Source organism: Trichoderma virens (assembly GCF_000170995.1).
Source record: "Trichoderma virens Gv29-8 chromosome Unknown TRIVIscaffold_72, whole genome shotgun sequence".
Lineage (NCBI taxonomy): Eukaryota > Fungi > Ascomycota > Sordariomycetes > Hypocreales > Hypocreaceae > Trichoderma > Trichoderma virens.
The window spans coordinates 111,808-128,526 of record NW_014013677.1 but is presented as its reverse complement, the minus strand read 5'-3'; the positions used below and the strand labels follow the sequence as shown (position 1 = coordinate 128,526).

The 16,719-nt window shown below is 47.0% G+C and overlaps 6 protein-coding genes across 6 annotated transcripts; 2 read left to right on the top strand and 4 right to left on the bottom strand.

Annotated features, from left to right (window-relative positions):
* Positions 1-344: 344 nt before the first annotated feature.
* TRIVIDRAFT_93145 (uncharacterized protein) lies at positions 345-1,787 on the bottom strand (the record flags this gene model as incomplete). The annotated part of the gene is made up of 2 exons (XM_014100060.1): positions 345-1,297; positions 1,479-1,787. The coding sequence occupies 2 exons, from the start codon at positions 1,534-1,536 to the stop codon at positions 534-536; spliced, it is 822 nt and encodes a 273-aa protein (XP_013955535.1).
* Positions 1,788-2,384: 597 nt separating this feature from the next.
* TRIVIDRAFT_70307 (uncharacterized protein) lies at positions 2,385-7,115 on the top strand (the record flags this gene model as incomplete). Its single annotated transcript, XM_014100059.1, has 12 exons — positions 2,385-2,599; positions 2,657-2,914; positions 2,977-3,001; positions 3,057-3,356; positions 3,436-3,607; positions 3,999-4,187; positions 4,232-5,394; positions 5,462-5,743; positions 5,806-6,244; positions 6,295-6,326; positions 6,386-6,566; positions 6,622-7,115. The coding sequence occupies 12 exons, from the start codon at positions 2,385-2,387 to the stop codon at positions 7,113-7,115; spliced, it is 3,750 nt and encodes a 1,249-aa protein (XP_013955534.1).
* Positions 7,116-7,361: 246 nt separating this feature from the next.
* Positions 7,362-9,115, bottom strand: TRIVIDRAFT_93146 (uncharacterized protein; the record flags this gene model as incomplete). The annotated part of the gene is made up of 4 exons (XM_014100058.1): positions 7,362-8,368; positions 8,431-8,583; positions 8,658-8,905; positions 8,965-9,115. The coding sequence occupies 3 exons, from the start codon at positions 8,817-8,819 to the stop codon at positions 7,610-7,612; spliced, it is 1,074 nt and encodes a 357-aa protein (XP_013955533.1).
* A 1,192-nt stretch (positions 9,116-10,307) lies between these two features.
* Positions 10,308-12,312, bottom strand: TRIVIDRAFT_78422 (uncharacterized protein; the record flags this gene model as incomplete). Its single annotated transcript, XM_014100057.1, has 3 exons — positions 10,308-11,420; positions 11,495-11,875; positions 11,932-12,312. The coding sequence occupies 3 exons, from the start codon at positions 12,014-12,016 to the stop codon at positions 10,438-10,440; spliced, it is 1,449 nt and encodes a 482-aa protein (XP_013955532.1).
* A 1,097-nt stretch (positions 12,313-13,409) lies between these two features.
* Positions 13,410-14,048, top strand: TRIVIDRAFT_51972 (uncharacterized protein; the record flags this gene model as incomplete). The annotated part of the gene is made up of 1 exon (XM_014100056.1): positions 13,410-14,048. One exon carries the CDS (start codon positions 13,410-13,412, stop codon positions 14,046-14,048), a length of 639 nt encoding a protein of 212 aa, XP_013955531.1.
* A 1,205-nt stretch (positions 14,049-15,253) lies between these two features.
* TRIVIDRAFT_70311 (uncharacterized protein) lies at positions 15,254-15,775 on the bottom strand (the record flags this gene model as incomplete). The annotated part of the gene is made up of 1 exon (XM_014100055.1): positions 15,254-15,775. One exon carries the CDS (start codon positions 15,773-15,775, stop codon positions 15,254-15,256), a length of 522 nt encoding a protein of 173 aa, XP_013955530.1.
* Positions 15,776-16,719: the final 944 nt, after the last annotated feature.

Genomic DNA, 16,719 nt, shown 5'->3' with positions numbered 1-16,719 from the left:
GTTGAGCACATGAGCATATTTACCACGGCGTTTTGGAGAACCACAAAGCGTGGAGCAATAGTGGCCTGACATTCGGCTCACTGGGTTGAGGAATCTTTTTTATGGTTTATTGTTTTTTACGGTCACCAGCATGGTATTGTCCTTATGGACATACCCTTTGTGACATGAAAAAACTGATGGGATTCATCTCTTGGGAGGTTTTTGAGTTGGATATGACTGTTTTCAGATGGGACACCCATCTCTTTATACCACTTTACATCCTGATTAGTAGCTACATAGCTTTGCACTTGGATACTGAGCATAGTAATCACTTTGTGCCTCCTGTGGGAGGACATATATGATATACCCAATATGATGTTTTTCATACCTATGGTGATCTGAATCTCGTTTGACTCTCTTGTTTTCTCTGCCCTCCCTTCGCCGAAAGCCTTTTATTAGTGCATTCTATGCCAGACATGCTGCATTTTTCTAATAGTACATGTATAAAGAGAGCATGTAGTAGATGCCGGGGATACGTGTTGGTGATTGCAGACTCAAGGACTCAGCCTGTCCAAACGCCACTTGCCTTCCTTTCCATCTTGGCCCTCCTCCCACTCGTACACGAAGCGGTCGTGCAACCTGCTCTCCCTGCCCTGCCAGAACTCGACGCGCTGAGGCACCAGGCGCAGACCACCCCAGAAGTCGGGGACGGGAATATTGTCCTGGCCCTTGAAGCGCTCTTCGACCTCCTTGACCCAGCCTTCCAGTTGGGCCCTGCCGTCGTCCTCGTGCTCAGGCTCGGTACCGTTTACCAATGACTCGGAGCCGGATTCAGGGGCTGACTTTGCCGAGGGCTGGGGCTTGAGGACGACAGACTGGCGGCTTGCCCAGGCGCCGATGCGGCTGCCCCTGACGCGGGTGTCGAAGTACTTTTGGCTCTCCTCGCGGGAATACGTCTCGGTGATGCCCTCAACGCGGACCTGGCGCTGGAGCGGGGGCCAGTAGAAGACGAGGCTGGCGTGCGGGTTGGTCTGCAGGTCGTGGGCCTTGCGGGAGGTGCCGAGGTTGGTGTACATGACGAAGCCGTGGGAGTCGAGCTCCTTGAGGTAGACGACGCGGGAGGAGACGCGGCCGGAGGGGAGCTGGGCGGTGGAGAGGGTGCATGCCTCGGGCTGGGAGATGGAGGGGGTGCGCTGGGCGAGGGAGAACCAGGCGTTGAATTGGGGGATGGGGGAGGATGGGTTGAGGTCGTGGCGATGGAGCTGGGAGAGGGTGAATTGGGGGGCCTGGCCGTGGGGGTGGTGGCCTGCTGGGGCGACTGTTTGAAGGAGTTAGCTGGTTGATTTGTTTCGATATGATATGATTTGATGTGAAGTGATGTTGATATGATGGAGTGTGAGTGGTGGTGTGTGGTGTTGAAGATGAGTCATGAGATGAGCAAGGAAGACATGAGGGTTATGATGAGACGAGAGACGGCAGAGAGGGATATAAAGACGTACAAATCAGCTTCTCCTCCTCAGAGGTGAGGACCGTCGAAGGGCGGCGATACAGAGCCATTCTCGTCCTCGTCGTTGCCGTCGAAGCGAAATATCGCAAGTTGGGTAATCTCATCAACCCGAGAATGCACCTCCACACAACGATGAGTCGATTCCCCTCTTGTAAGAAGCAGAGAACGTATGAGAGCAGCGGTTATGACTTTAATATTACAAGTTTATGGGTTTTCAGCAGTGAATCATCATCACCAGCAAGGAAAATGAAGTTTAAGCAGCAAAAGTCTTGAACCTGATGCGTAAAAAAAGGGCAAGTTGGGGAAAAGGGAAGTGCTAAAAGTGGGGGGCCATCGGATTGCATGACGCTCTCGAAAATGGGAGCATCGAATGAGGCGCTTTTTTGCCGTGGGGATCCTGGCTTGGGAAATCGGAAGACATGGGGAGGGGTGGTAGCGTCTACTCCGCATTAACGTGTGTGAATGCGGTGGATGAGGAGTAGATGGTACTTGACAGCTATTGGGCTTGATTGGTGCTGGCGTGGGTTTGGTTTACTTAGGTAAGTTACTCGACGTTCCCTGAACTCTCCACTAAAAAGCGCTGGAGGATTGCTTACATACAACCGCCGGAGTCTTACGCGCTACCATTGAATCAACAGACGGTATCCGTATATGTACATGTAAACCCAGCCTGATTACCAGCATGTAGACCCCTGGGTAGATACTCAGCCAGTTAGGCACCGGTTGGGTACACATGCAGTTCCTTATATCATGAGGTAGTTTTGAGTCTACCCACCTAGTAATTTACGAATGTCTCCAACGCTATGAGCTATCCTCAATCAGCAGCTAATATTATAAATCCCCATACGTTTTAGATGGCCATCTTGCAGCCTTGTATTGTCGCTCACAAAATTAGAAAATGAACATCTTTCGAAAGTTAATACCGAAGGTCAAATCTACAAAGTCTACTCAAGTATCATCAGCTGTTGCGAAATCTCAAACGCAAGAGGGAGAAACAGCAATTGAAGCTCGAAAGACACCAACGGTTATATCTTCCAAAGTTTGTCAACATGGACTATTTATCTTGTATCCTTCGCCAGATATACCAAACGCACAGCTTCATTATTCGGTCGAGTAAAAACGACCCTGCTCACAAATTACGAAAGAAACTTTGCACTGACAAGCTCATAGCATAGTTGCTGTTCACGGACTCAATGGCAAGGCGTGGGGCACCTGGACAGACAAGGACAACCGCATGTTATGGTTAAAAGACTTTCTACCAGAGGAGATACCCGATGCTCGCATCATGACCTTTGGATATGATTCCACTCTCATGTTCAGTCAGTCAAAAGGAAGGATTGAAGACTTTGCCAGAGATCTTCTAAACCGACTATGGATGCTTAGGCAATCACCACAGGCGAGAGATTTTGAAGACTATTGCTGTATGAAGTATGCATACTAACATAAATCTTACAGGAGAAGAGTCGGCCACTAATCTTTGTATGTCATAGTCTCGGTGGTATTGTGGTCAAGAAGGTACCTTTTTCTTCCTTTCCCATTTGATGACTGAATTTATTTCTGACCGTGTGAGGCACTGGTACTCGCCCACGAACTCAATCACCAATACCATAATATCGTCACATCGACAATTGGCATCGTGTTCATGGGCACACCGCATCGAGGAGCGGATATTGTTAACTGGACATCTTTTCTCACCAATGCTATCAAAGCCGTGTCTGGGAACCAGATCGTGAGAACAGATCTTCTCAAGGAGCTAAACACTCATTCCTTGACTCTCCTCGAAATTTCCAAGTCCTTTCTACCTAGGTCTTCCAATTTGAGTATTATGTCTTTTATCGAGACTCAAATCGAACCTTCCCTAAAGGCGCTGGTAAGTAACTCTATCCTTCATCTTTCCTCCCTGCTGGCTGCTGTGTTCTTGAATAAGGAGGATATTTATTTTCATCTAGGTAGTTCCAACAGAATCTTCTCAGCTTGGACTCCCGAACGAGATGGTATTTCCTGTCAATGAACATCATCGCAGTATCTGCCGTTATCCTTCTGCGACAGACCAGACATATATGCTTGTAAAAGCTTCTATCAAGTCAATATTATTAAACACGAGCGGCAGTTTACCTTCTGGTATGTAACATTGCGGTGGTTTCTCTGCCTGGATTACACGAATGGTAACTGCAAACTAACTCGACGGACATCCAGCTGCGGTGGAGGTAACAGCCAAACAAATTTTAATTGAGCCAGCTAAGATCCCAAAAGTCACCGCTGATTCAGATATTGGAGATCAAAGCAAATTATTGGTAGAGAAATATTTGATGCTTGATTGTTTCTTTTCTTTGCTAACGCTTTTTCTTAGTCTGTGGTAGAATTGATAGGGCCATTAAATCCAGAGATAGGCAACATTGTTCACCCCAGTGTAGTAGATGCATCATCACTAGTCTCTAAGACATCAAGACACTTACAGAGTGAGGAATGAAGGAACGAACAAATAACTCAAACGACAGCTAATAAGCATTAGAAGATACTAATGCCGAGTCTGATGAGATTATCCTCAGAATCAGTGGGCTTAGGTACAAGATATCTGCAACCAACAGAGGCTTTGATACATGCTCGCAAATCCTGCATGTCTCTGGGGACACGGATTTCGGTGATCTAGGAAGAATTTTGGAAAAGCAAGCACCAGGTCAGCCACTCCTTGATACATGCTGTACGTACTACAATGCCACACATACTGCTAACTTGCTAAAATAGGTCTCATTATACCACAAGATTTCAAGTTCAAGGGCTGTACTTACCCTATTTCTCATGAGTGGATAGATTGTTTCACTCTCCCAATCCGAGTTACGAACGGCCAACCGTGCTATAACTCTTCACTTGGCTATCAAATAAATGCTCAGCAGTCTATTGCAGCTTTTTTCAGCAAGATTTTCCCAGATTCTATGGAAGCAAAGATTCGCAAATCTCCAAAGTTGACCCAGGACGGAGTAAAACTATCACACTCTGTGATGGTTGGGAAGGATGATGCCTCGGCTCTCCAAATTTCCTTGATTCGGACTGCTCGAATTCAGGATAGAAAGGCGACCAAGTCTCAAGTCCCAGAAGAACTGGGCACATTTCCCTTGTTCAGCACACAGCCGTATAAGGATCGGCTTCCTTCGCAAGCCGCATCGCAAGGAGGGTTGTTTTTTCCAATGTACGAAAGGGAGGCGATGTATATCGCTTTTGACTGCTTAGCTGGTAATAAATACGCCGTGCGTCCATTCCTTGGAGGCATAAATGCAATATCGGGGAGAAGCCTTATAGCCGATCATTCCAACTCTCCTAGAAAGCAGGACTACATCGTTATCCCTGAGCAAAGGAGGCTGGACGGTATATCAGTTCAGCCGGGCATCGTGAAGCAGTTTGTGGCAGTGACACTGAATCCGAAATCAGCAAAAGACCAAATTGCTAAAGTATCTTTTCACAACAAGCCTATAGCCGCTGATCCCAAAATAACGAAAAGGGAGGCAACTATTGAGTGGCAAATGACGGGCAAAGATGAGATTGGAGGTATTCAACTGCAAATCATTCCACAGTTCAACCACAAACAGATGTTTGCTGGGAGTATTAAAGATGCCTGTCCTAGGCACTTTGGCGGCAGATTGGAGTCCTATAGGCCCGTACCGAGCGGTGCAGCCATATATGATGTTCTGAAAACACCAGAGGAACTTGGTCTCAATGCAGGTGATACGATTCACATCCGAAATTTCGACCAAGAGAGAAGGGGTGACCGCTCCAAGAAAATGTTTGATCTGCGCTTGGAAATGCCCAACTCGTCAAACGTGTTAGAGCTAGAAGCGTTACCAGGTCCTGTCCCAGAGATAATTGTATTAGTACAAAGCTCTCGATCAGGCCATGATGCTATATCATTCAGAGTATGTAGTGATATATTTACAGCTGCGATAGTTATTGGCTAAACAACTAACAAAGTTATATATGCAGGTCACTATCCAGGAAAAGTTTGATGCCATTCAAATGGCCGCACAAAGGGCGTTTCAGCTACGAAACGGTATTTTACACATCTCAGGCCGCGTTCACAACAACCCTGACCTCCATCTTCCCGTAACAAGCTGGAAACATCTCAAATTCTTGGTGGAGCCAGAAATATGGAGTGAGAAAGCCCACTGGTCTACGGATGGCTGTTATCTTGCCAACTTCGAAAACCAGCACTCTGATACAGATATTGAACAATTGCGTATAGGTCCAAATGTGGATCTCATTCTTGTGAGTGAGTCCAGATACATTGGTGGACGACGATAAGACAACACCTCCACTGACCGTACTAGCTGCCGATCGTCCCAAAACGGGTGTGCCGCATTATATTCCCACATAATGCCAGGGCAGAATCCAATAACACCGTGAACCCATTGTTGCTTGAGGTTCCTGAGGATGCCACTGTTGAAACCTTGCGCAAAATGCTTGAAAGAGTAACCAAAGCATCAACGCATGTGTTTCGAGTTACGTCTCTCAACTGCTCAGACCTGCCTAATGAAAATAGGATTTTTGATCAAGAAAATATTCCCGAATGTTACTCAATGCCGGTGCTAGCCTTTAATAGTAGCATCAGACTTTATATTAGAACACTTACTGGGAAGACTATCTGTATTTATGCCTGGCCGGAGGACACGATTGAAAATGTCAAACTTCTAGTTCAAAGAAAGGAAGGCATACCTCCCAAGCAACAGACATTGGTATCCTTTGAGGAGGGTATATTATTGAAAGACGGTAGGTTCTCGCCCCTTGAACCTTTCTAGATAACGGCTAATTTTTCATAGAATTGACACTCAATGATTACGGCATCAAAGGGGTGAGTAACTATTGCAAGTGAGCAGGTGGGTCTCATGCTTACCAACTTATCCGTGCCAGACTGTCAAAATAGTACTTGTTCTCCGTCTCCGAGGAGGAGGCTCTCCTGGGTTCACTACAGTAACCTTAGGCGGCTCAAAAATCCTAGTTAGAAAAGTTACAGATGTCAGCCAATTAAAAGCAGATATTTTTCGAACTTTTGGCATTTTCGTTCACTGTCAACAGTTCGATCTACCAGACGGTTTGTGATTCTCATTCTTCAAACAGAGCAACAGAGTCTAACAATCCACCTGTAGATTTCTTTCTTGCCGATAAATCCCTTACGCTTGAGCTTAAATTACGTCCACATGAGCTAGTTCCTCTGGGGATCGGCGCTGGAGGAAATCTCATCCAAGAAATTATCAAAGACAAGTCAAACCCAGCTATCTGGGACGTGGGAAGCTCCAAGATTCTCTCCATTCATATCATAAATTCGCATGATTTTACGACCATTACTGGAAAACCTGCTCCCAAGGCTCCAGTTCCCAGGGAGACATATTTGGCCTTGAGTCTCTCGCGTGGCAAGCCTTTGAGGGGGAAGAATTATAATAAAGGTAAAGGAGTCAGCTCTAACGGAGCCTTCGACAATCTGATTGGACTGGATGAAGGAGAAGAAGACGACTTTAAAGACGATTGGGGTCTAACTCTATCTGATACATATGCAAGCGATGGTGACGATCGTTTCCCATTGGCATTGCTTGAAACTGATCAGACAGTTCCGTGGTTCCGAGGGCTTGGGCAGAAAAAATAGATTGCAACTTAGGTGCCATCCATATTCCTGGAGAGGGTACATTGATAAGACAAGCTACTGTAGACTGCTGTGCAGGAGAGACGAATTAAGCATTTATCGCTAGACTCATGTCTGCCTCGGTGGGTTCATGATCAGGGAACTCTGATATCTTGGATGTTCCATCTGATGTGCCCCAAACATTATGCAACGCGTGGCGTAACGTAAAGAGGTGAAAAAATGAAGAGAGTCCCTGGGTGTTGTATTTTTGGACAATATTTTATTATATTCTGTGAAATGAACGAAAACCCCATGAATATTAAATTGCATCCCCCCCCTTTTGCTTAGTATACAAAAAGAACAGCAAGCAGAAGTTGCCAACCTACTTAAGAAGAGAGTGTGGCAAGTACAGCGCTAGACGCCTCACTTTCCTTTCGACAATAACAGCGAATACAGCGATGAATTACTGGAAAGTATTCCGAAATTCTTCAACTTCTCCCTATACATGAGACCTAAAGTTAGGCATGGGCAGGCTGGATCTGCTGGAGGCCCTCCGTAGGCTTGATAGCATGCGAATTATACTTCGCATCGTCCTCTTCCTTATCAAGGTTGTAGACAATGCTATTTCTCCAGCGCTGAAACTCAAGAGCGGTGATGTCAGGGTAGATTGCAGGTTCTTTAGTGGAGACGAATTTGGGCAGAGGTCCAACCGATGTGTCACGCCCAGCCTTGAAGAGGTATGCCATAGACATTCGAGAAGGGATAACCAACCCACTCTCCCCTTTCATGGCTTCGGGGACGGCGACTTGATGCATACCGCCGGTGATTCTTCCGTTGGTCCATCGTGTCAAGGTGTCGCCCACGTTGAGAATCATCTCGGTAGTATCAGTCGGCGGCAGGGGAACAAAGGGGTTGCCCTTAGTGATGGTCCTATCTTCGATCTCAAGGCCACCGGTGCTGTCTTGGAACAGCAAGGTGATGGGGCCAAAATCTGTGTGTGGTGCAATACGGGTGGTGCGCCCCGACTGCAGCTCATCAACGGTGATCTCAGGATAGTGAGTAAGTCGCATGTCAGTAGCACTGGGGATGCATCGGGCGACGAGAGATCCATCATCGATCTCCCAGGCGACTTCAAGAGCATGCATCAATGTAAGACAGACATCGTTGCACTGCTGATAGAAGGCTTCCATGAATGGCCGGAACCCGGACATGCTGGAGTCTGTGGGCCATTTGTTTGGGAACTCCAAGTCGTCGGTAGGACCCTGATCGAAATGCTCCTAACAATATGTAAGCATACTAGTACACCAGTCAAAAGAGGAAGATTTAAAGAGAGCCTTACCTTTGAGTCGGTCAGGATACGAACTTTCTCATCGTAATGCAGCTTGCCGACTTCCTCTACTCGCCAAGGTGTGTAGCCACGCATAGGTCTGGGCCCGGGCTCATTGGGAATCTCATTCTTGGCATCCAAGGACTGGTTGAAAAACGATTGTCCCTGGAAATTTGGAAAACTTGGTTAGAAAATCGGTAACGCTGCTAGGTCAAAATTCCCATGAGACATTTGCTTACCCAGTTGAATAGCTCCTGGAGCTGAGCAGTGCTAAATGTATGGTTGGTCAACTTGGCGAACCCAGTCCTCTCGAAGCTGCTGAGCAGGTCGTGCGCAAACTGCTTACGCTCCTCCGGGGTGCCGACGATGAATTTGTTAAAGTCTAGAGAAGGGACTGCCATCTTGATGACTTGATGTACAGAAGTTTTGGATAATTGTATCAAATTAATTAATCTTGCGATGCTTCTTTGTCTTTGAACCTCGTTGTCTTGCTTTTCTGTTGGATGAACTCGGCCACCTCTTGACATTTTATAGATGAATACTCACCGGCAACGTCATAATGGGCATACATCTCATCGTTGATGAAGAATTTGAGGCAATTCTGAAGCTCGCAGTAGAGGGCGCTCACGTTGCGTCATCTGTGGATTCATCGTCAAATGCCCATCTGTTGTTAAGATGGAGTCTCGCAACAGCTTCATGCTAACTTGATCTATTTGGCCGGTAGAAGGGAAGATGACATAGCCACACAGATGGCATCGTATCATCGTCCTGCCAAAGACATGGATTTGGAAATTGGATCTGGCGATCTTACGGTATACATAAGTATACACCCGTATCGTGTGTCATAGGAAGAGTGACTTGCTCGATCTTGCGGAATTCCCGAGGCTGTAACTGGTTATACTGTAGGAATAATGGAAAATGTCAGTTCTCAAGTGATCCACAGCCTACCTAAGAAGAATCTCGCCACTGGGGCCATTTCGATGCTTCGATGCTTCGATGCGAAGTATCTCGCCTAACTTCCGCCCTTGTTCTGCTATTGTCAACTTGCATGCCAAGTTCTGCACAGCGTTTAGGGCAAGAATGTACATCCAATGCAATTATTAAAAAGGCTTGAGCTGAGTGAGCATACGTGGAACCACATTGGCACTGAAGTAGAGGCCTCCGGGTTTCGATTGACAGGAGGAATCATGCCCATGTTGCCGAGTGCAGCTCAGTGAATAGAGTATGCAATATGTGATAACCTTTCAATCTTTCCGCGGTATCAAGGAATAATAGACAATCGTGATGTCACCGTGCGGAATGTATCTTTTGGGTATTTGGTTGTCGGATCGTAACGCCTTGACGGAGCTGTTTGGAGTGTACGCCGAGGTTGTGAAGGTGGAGATTAGTAGATATCGGGCAGCGTGAGAGAAGATGATTATCCACCCCGCTCGGCTTGGCTCTCCCTCTTACTTAACTCATTGCTACCTTATGAAGGCTGTATTTGCCGCTTACCTACCAGGTGCATATTCCTAGGCACCAAGCAGATCCTATACGCATACACGGATACCTACGGTACATCAATTCACCTACATGATCATGGTCTTCATATAGTAAATGCCTCTATAGTGCGAACAATATATGAACTTTATACCTTTATGTAGGGAAGGGATATCCAGCACCCCAGAGATTGGAAAGAGTTCCGAATGTGGTAACAACACAGAATATAGATCTTTTTCATCACTATAACCTAAATAAATATCCAGTTCCTGGCGTATCTACTATTCCCGCTACTTTCTGCGACTATCACTATTTTCTGCTACTGTCGCTACTTTCTGCTACTATCCATATATTCCTCTACTGTTTGCCATTATTGCTACCCAGGCCGCATTATATATGAGAACGGCATGCCGAATAGCGAACTTGGAGTGCTAAATAGTTACTCCCTTTATATAGTAGTTCTTAAGTTGCTGTATAGTAAGTGCTCTACTATACTTGGACATAATTTATATTCGTGGGTATTTGGAAACTCAATACCGATTACCACTTAATCCGCCATGACCAGCCCTTGAGCTTGATCCTCACCCACACGAAGCAAAGGAGGGCAGCCACATAGCTCAACCCGGTAAACACTGCGGCTCCCCAGTATTTCTCTTTCCCAATGGCACCTGTGATGCTGAGCAAGCTGCCGGCGATAGGCAAGCTTGCTAGCACGCCAAACGCCACCACTGTGAAGCAGCTTGCGTAATATCGCCCGTATTCCTCCGTGTCACAGAGCTGGCCAAGGCAGATGGGCGTCAAGCTGACGTTGGAGCCGCTTTGGAATCCGAACAATACGACAAAAGCGACGAGGAGCCCGTCGCTCTCTAGACCAGGCACCATGATGTCAGGCAACCACAGACACAAGACGGAGATTGCGCAAAGGAGAAGAGAGACAATCATGGTGTTGTATCTTCCAAACCGATCGGCTAGATCGCCAGCCACATATCGGCCGACACAGGAAGCGGCGTTAAGAATGGCGAGTAGCTGATACGCAAATGCGGCCGAACCATTCAGGGATTCCTCCGAAGACAGCCCTTGGCGATCAATGTAGTAGCTCGGCGTGTAAGTAATGGGAATGAAATACGCCAGGTCCGTTAACAGCACCCCGGCAGTGGTGGCTCCCATAGCTCCCGTCCCATCAAGGAAGATGCGATAGTCGGGAAGAGTATCACGCCAAGTAGTTGCCTTGCCTTTGCGCGGAGGAATTCGGCTCCGGCAAAAGGTAATGCTGACGACACAGAGGGCCATCAGAACGAAGCCCAAGATTCGAATCGACCAAGCCCATCCGACCTGAGGCAGCAGAGATTGCATCATAAGGGGGAAGAGCACTCCACCAAAGCCGCCGCCAATGAAGGCTATGCCGCTGGCGAGGCCGCGACGTTCCATGAACCAGTGGGCCACGCAACCCATGGATGGAGTCAGGAGAAGGGACGATCCGATGCCAGTCAGGATGGAGAAGGAGAGGAGAATCTGATAGTACTCTGCATTGCAACATGGCAACGATCGTCAGCTCAACGCTCACTAGCAGTTATGGTTGCAGATTCGCGGAACTTACCCGTGCATACACTAAGTGTAAAGATGCCAACTAGAGTGCAGACAGTACCGGCCGCGATCAGGGCCCGGGGGCCCATGGCGTCAAAAGTAGGTCCTATTTGCACTCCCAAGATCCAGTTGACGAAAGCGTAAGTGGAGAAGAGCCAACCGAGGGTGGATGCAGAATCCTCGGGAAGGATGATCTGAGAGATGACAACTTCGAAAACCCCAGATGTGTTGTAGATGCCTAATGAAGCAGTCAAGCCGCACCACGCCCCGAAGACTACGAGCCAGGCATCGCGTCCGCCTTCGGGATAGGTATGGGGGACTGCTGTAGAGCCTGTCACTGCATTCTCTACCGTAGGCGGTTGAGTCTCATTGGCAGACGAGCCCTCTTTTGTTTCTAACTTGATTAGCCAAGATACACACACATCTGCTTCACAAAGTCCCTTAACTTACCTGTTGTTTGTGACATGTCTTTATCCTCGCTCAATGCCCTATCCATCAGCAATTCGGGCTGATGCGAGGTTTCATGATGAGCCATCTCGACAGCAATAACTGTTTCCCCAGGGCTTTGTTGCAATTGGACTTCTAAATCATGTCTTAAAGTTGAAGATGAGACAAGATGGCGCCGGATTGAGTGCGCCGTGGAAAACAAAGCATTGTGGATGCACGGCAAGTTGAGAAAGATCGGCGCCAAGGCGTCAGAAATTCACGTTATGTCGAGCTGAACATGACGCAATGGAATAGCAGCCAACAACAACAAATAGCCAAGCAATGTAACGGTAAGGAATCTACTATGTAGCAATTCATTTACAGCTGCATAGATGAGGTTGCAGTCTCCACTGCGCACTTGAGGAATCTAAGCTTCAAACTCAATCGAGGTATATACTGTAGCGCCAGATTGCGTGGCATGTGACAGGGACGGGAAAGATGGCTATGATATGGGTTTAAATGGAAGATCGGCGTGAAGGATTCAGGAGTTTGCCGTGGATTGAATGTAGTATGACGAAATGGAATGCAACCAGCATCTACAGCGAGCCGTGTTATACGGGGAAGATGGATGGGTGAGCGGGGATATCACGTAAAAGAACAAGATCCGGAAATAAAAGACACAAGGGCGTGAATTATACACACGGCGGAATTGTTTCGTAGAGATGGTAGAGTGAATCATACACACATACGAGTATTTACTTGCGGAACAATTTCCGTCACATTTTATCCCAATATGTGCGGATTGCCGTTTCCGGGCCCCTGTCTGTCCATCTCCTACGGACTGAGGCTCCACCAGGAAAGCAGGATGTAACCCAAGGCAAACTGCAGATATAGACAATAGGCAGTTAAGATGCATCATCAAAGGAGTAACAGCTCCGGTCGAAAGGAATATTACCGCGGAGCATAGAAACGTCTTAGAAGACACAATGACACAATACATACTACATTAGGCATGTACCTGAACAAGCGGTTCATGTAGGCCAGGTTGCCCCATAACGGACAAATAGCACATTCAACCGGACAAATTATTTAAAAGGGGTGTCCAACTTACCAGAAAAATACAAGATCTCTAACTCTACGCAAGTATCTGTATCTGCGCCAGCCATGGGGATTGTTCGTAAGACCAGCCTTCCCGCCCCTCCTCCTTCCCGCTCATCTTCGCCCAATCAGTCGAGCACATTGTGATGGTCTAAATTATCGACTCAACAATTGACGATGGGTGTAGTATGCCTTCGTACTTGTGCGTAGATGCATGCTTGTCGTCTAGACAGCCGAGCTCTATAAGAACCCCAGTATCCCTTGGATAAGAAAGGAGAAATAGACAAGATATCAGAAACCCATAAGACAGCTGTACTTTTACCCTGCCCAAAGGCTCATCTTTTCATATCCTTAAAAATTCTTTTACATTTTCGAAAGCAAACCCCAAAATCACCCTCACAATGATGACCGAAGTCCAAACACCCAACATGTATCTTGCCCAAGCCCGTGCTTGCGGCAGCGTACAGGACTGTATGAGCATCTACGACAAATGGGCTGCCACTTACAACGACGAAGTGGGAGACAAAGCCCAAGAATACGTCGCCCCCGAGATCGTGGCCCAAGTAGCTCTTCAATCAAACAATTTAGCCCGATATTCCATCTTGGACGCCGGCTGCGGCACTGGACTAGTCGGCCAAGCTCTCGCACACGTCGGCGCAAAGTCCATTGATGGACTTGATCTGTCACCCGCCATGCTTAAAATCGCACAACAGACGGGCGTCTACAGGAATTTGTCCCAGGCAGACTTGACACAACGCGTGCAAAAGCCCGACGGCGTCTATGATCTTGTCACCTGCGTCGGCACTTTTACCAACGGCCACGTCGGCCCTGATCCTGCTCTCAGAGAATTCGTTCGTCTGACTAAAAAGGACGGGATCGTTATTGCTACTGTCCTACAAGAGTTCTGGGAGACGGCCAAATTCCATGCCGAGGTTGAGAAATTGGCATCCAAGAAATTGATTAAGGTTGTTGCACAAGAGGTCATTGATTATGTCAAAGGCCACGGCGATAAGGCAGTGCTAGTCATCCTACGAAAGGCATGAGTTGTTGGCAAGGAAATGAAACCTGACTATTCATTTTAACTAATGTCTGCCTGATTACATGCTTGCGAATCAGCAGCGAAAAAAACTCTAAATACTGTTTCAGGGCCACTTGACGTTATGGAAGGCTGAGTTATAACTTTTGGAGGCTGGCCAGGATTCAAAACATCGACAGTTCTATCTGCCTCTGCAAAGCTCCTAATAGAGCACAACAAAGAAGCCTACATATTATAATATTATAGATAGCAATGGCCGCTACTGTTTACCTCTGTCATTGAAAAGTTTAGATGTGAAATTGTAGAGTCGTGTATGCCCGAATACAGTGAATGTAGGAAAGGACTATTCAGCAGTCCAAGCTGGCTGTCCAGCACCTAGCGACTGAGAAGAGTTCCGAATGGTGTAATAACGTATAATGAAGATCTTTTAACATCGTTACTTAAATAGATATTACACGCTTCCCGGAGTTTCTGCTATTATCGCTACTATCTGCTACTGTCAAAGGCGAAATAGGCGTCCCTCTTTGTTAAATAACTTTATAAAATCGGGTGAGGCTACAACGTGGATCGTGTGGCTAGTGCAAGAGGCACTGGTACTGCCCAGGTACAGCCTGGTTCAAGTTCAGCGTCCACTTAGTCATAATGAACTTGATTTTACTCCGTAGATCTGCCACTTTTGGACGAAATGACTAAAAGCCAGTGTCAGCTCCCATCGGTCTGTTTTGGCTCCCGAGGGTACATGAGCAATATCAATAACTTATCCGCTAACTTGCCAGAGCCAGAGCCTCCAACGAGTTGTCTCTTGGGAATACGTATTTATACTAGCATATACCTAGGTACATGTATCGGTCTATCACAAGGAAGGTATTGCAGGCAGCGTTATCGCGGTTGTTCATTTCAAGTTACTAGCTACCTAATCTGTGTCGCGCATTTCAGTAAGTTCAGCAGCAATCAGCCATAACAGCTATTGCGCATAATCACCAGTTTTGATATTTTCCCCCGTCGTTTGCCGTGATTACAGGATAAAAGAGTGACATGATGAGTTAAATAACAGTAGATAAACGCGCCGCGTTCACTTCACTTTTACCAGCATTGCTCTCTAAATGAGTTGAGAGTGCGGCTTTCAATAGTCTTCCAACGTATCCTAGATTTATCTCAGATTTGTCAACCCTCCTAACACTAAGTCATAACTTTTGAATATTATAATCAAGCTCAACAGCCGGTTATGGTAATGTAGGGACAAGTAGAGGGAAAGCCGGCGAAGGTAAACGTGTAGGTGAATCCACTGAGGGCGACTGTGTTAGATTCAACCGACTTGCTCCATTTCCCGTTCGGGCAGGTGGCCTGTGCCTCAAAATCTGCGTCGCTCGGCTGGCTTATTGCTAACGGAGAGACGACCATGCAACCGTTTTTAGTCGATGCCGCGGAACCGCTCTTTGAGCTGGTGGTGGGATTCGAGTGAGCCTCGACGACATTACCGCCGGGGTTGGTGCACTGCACGGTGGCAGTGTAGGTGCCAGAGAGAGACAGGGCTGCGTTGGTTTTGCCGACACCGCAGAGCTGGAAGCCGTTGCAGGAGACGCTATGATTAGGTTGACATTGACAATTTAAAGTGCCCGTCTGGAGATGCGCGCCGGACGGGGCACAATTCGAGTCAACCGCTACGTTAATCTCGGCGCCGACGAAGCCCAGAATAGGCATCATCGTCGCTGTAATGAGCACGAGGGACTTCATCGTGATATAGGATGGATCCTTTAGGGGTGAAACTCAGCTTTAGAGTGTTATCGTAGTGGGAGGCAGATGTATTGAAATATTTAGCAATGTTCGCCGGGATCTCGTCTCGTATATATGCTCAGCTTGCCGGGTTGAACTGTTTTCAAGCTCATCGATGAGGATCGAGATCAGGTTATTAGACTTTCGCACTGCCAGCCAATCAAAGTAGGACATCGCCATTCTTTAAGCCGGATGACAGCTCGCAGATTTATATTGCCTGTCAAAGCAAGAAAATATACAATTACAGCCAGATAGAGCAGTAAAAATGATATTATAAATAAAGCCACATGGATATTCATATAGGGTGTGGCTACACTAGCTACTCCAACATGCTTTCATGGAAAACCTTGAGATACAAGTTTAAACGTTCTACGTAAGTGTTACGTTTGTTCGGATTTTCATGAGAGAGTCACCATTCAGGAGAGTCGAGGGTACAGTCTCTAAAGCTTTCCTGATTCTGCCAACTACATTCAAAATAAACAATCTGGTTAAGATAATACATTGCATAATCTGTGCAAGCAATGTAAACCGGGATACAGCAACAAATTAAAGTTAGACAGCTGTAACACATATGGCTCCTTCATGTAGGGAAATATAGTCGATAAAATGCAATTCCAATAGATTTAGACTATTATCTCCTCACCAGACGGCTGCATTAGCATTCAAGGGTGCGAAAGCATCTGTGCTGGGTGACTCGGTATAAGCCGCGGCCCGCTAAAAAACTCGCCCAAACTGACAGTAGTTCCCGAGAAATCTCCTCCAATAGGACCAAGGAGAAGTGACTGCACGCCTTACAAGCGCCAATGCAGATTGCTAGAACCTCAAATAGCATCACGGGAGCGACGTGTGGCTTTCAGCTGAGCCCAAGACACTATTAGAGCGACGGAGTCGGTGAGGTTCTCCCA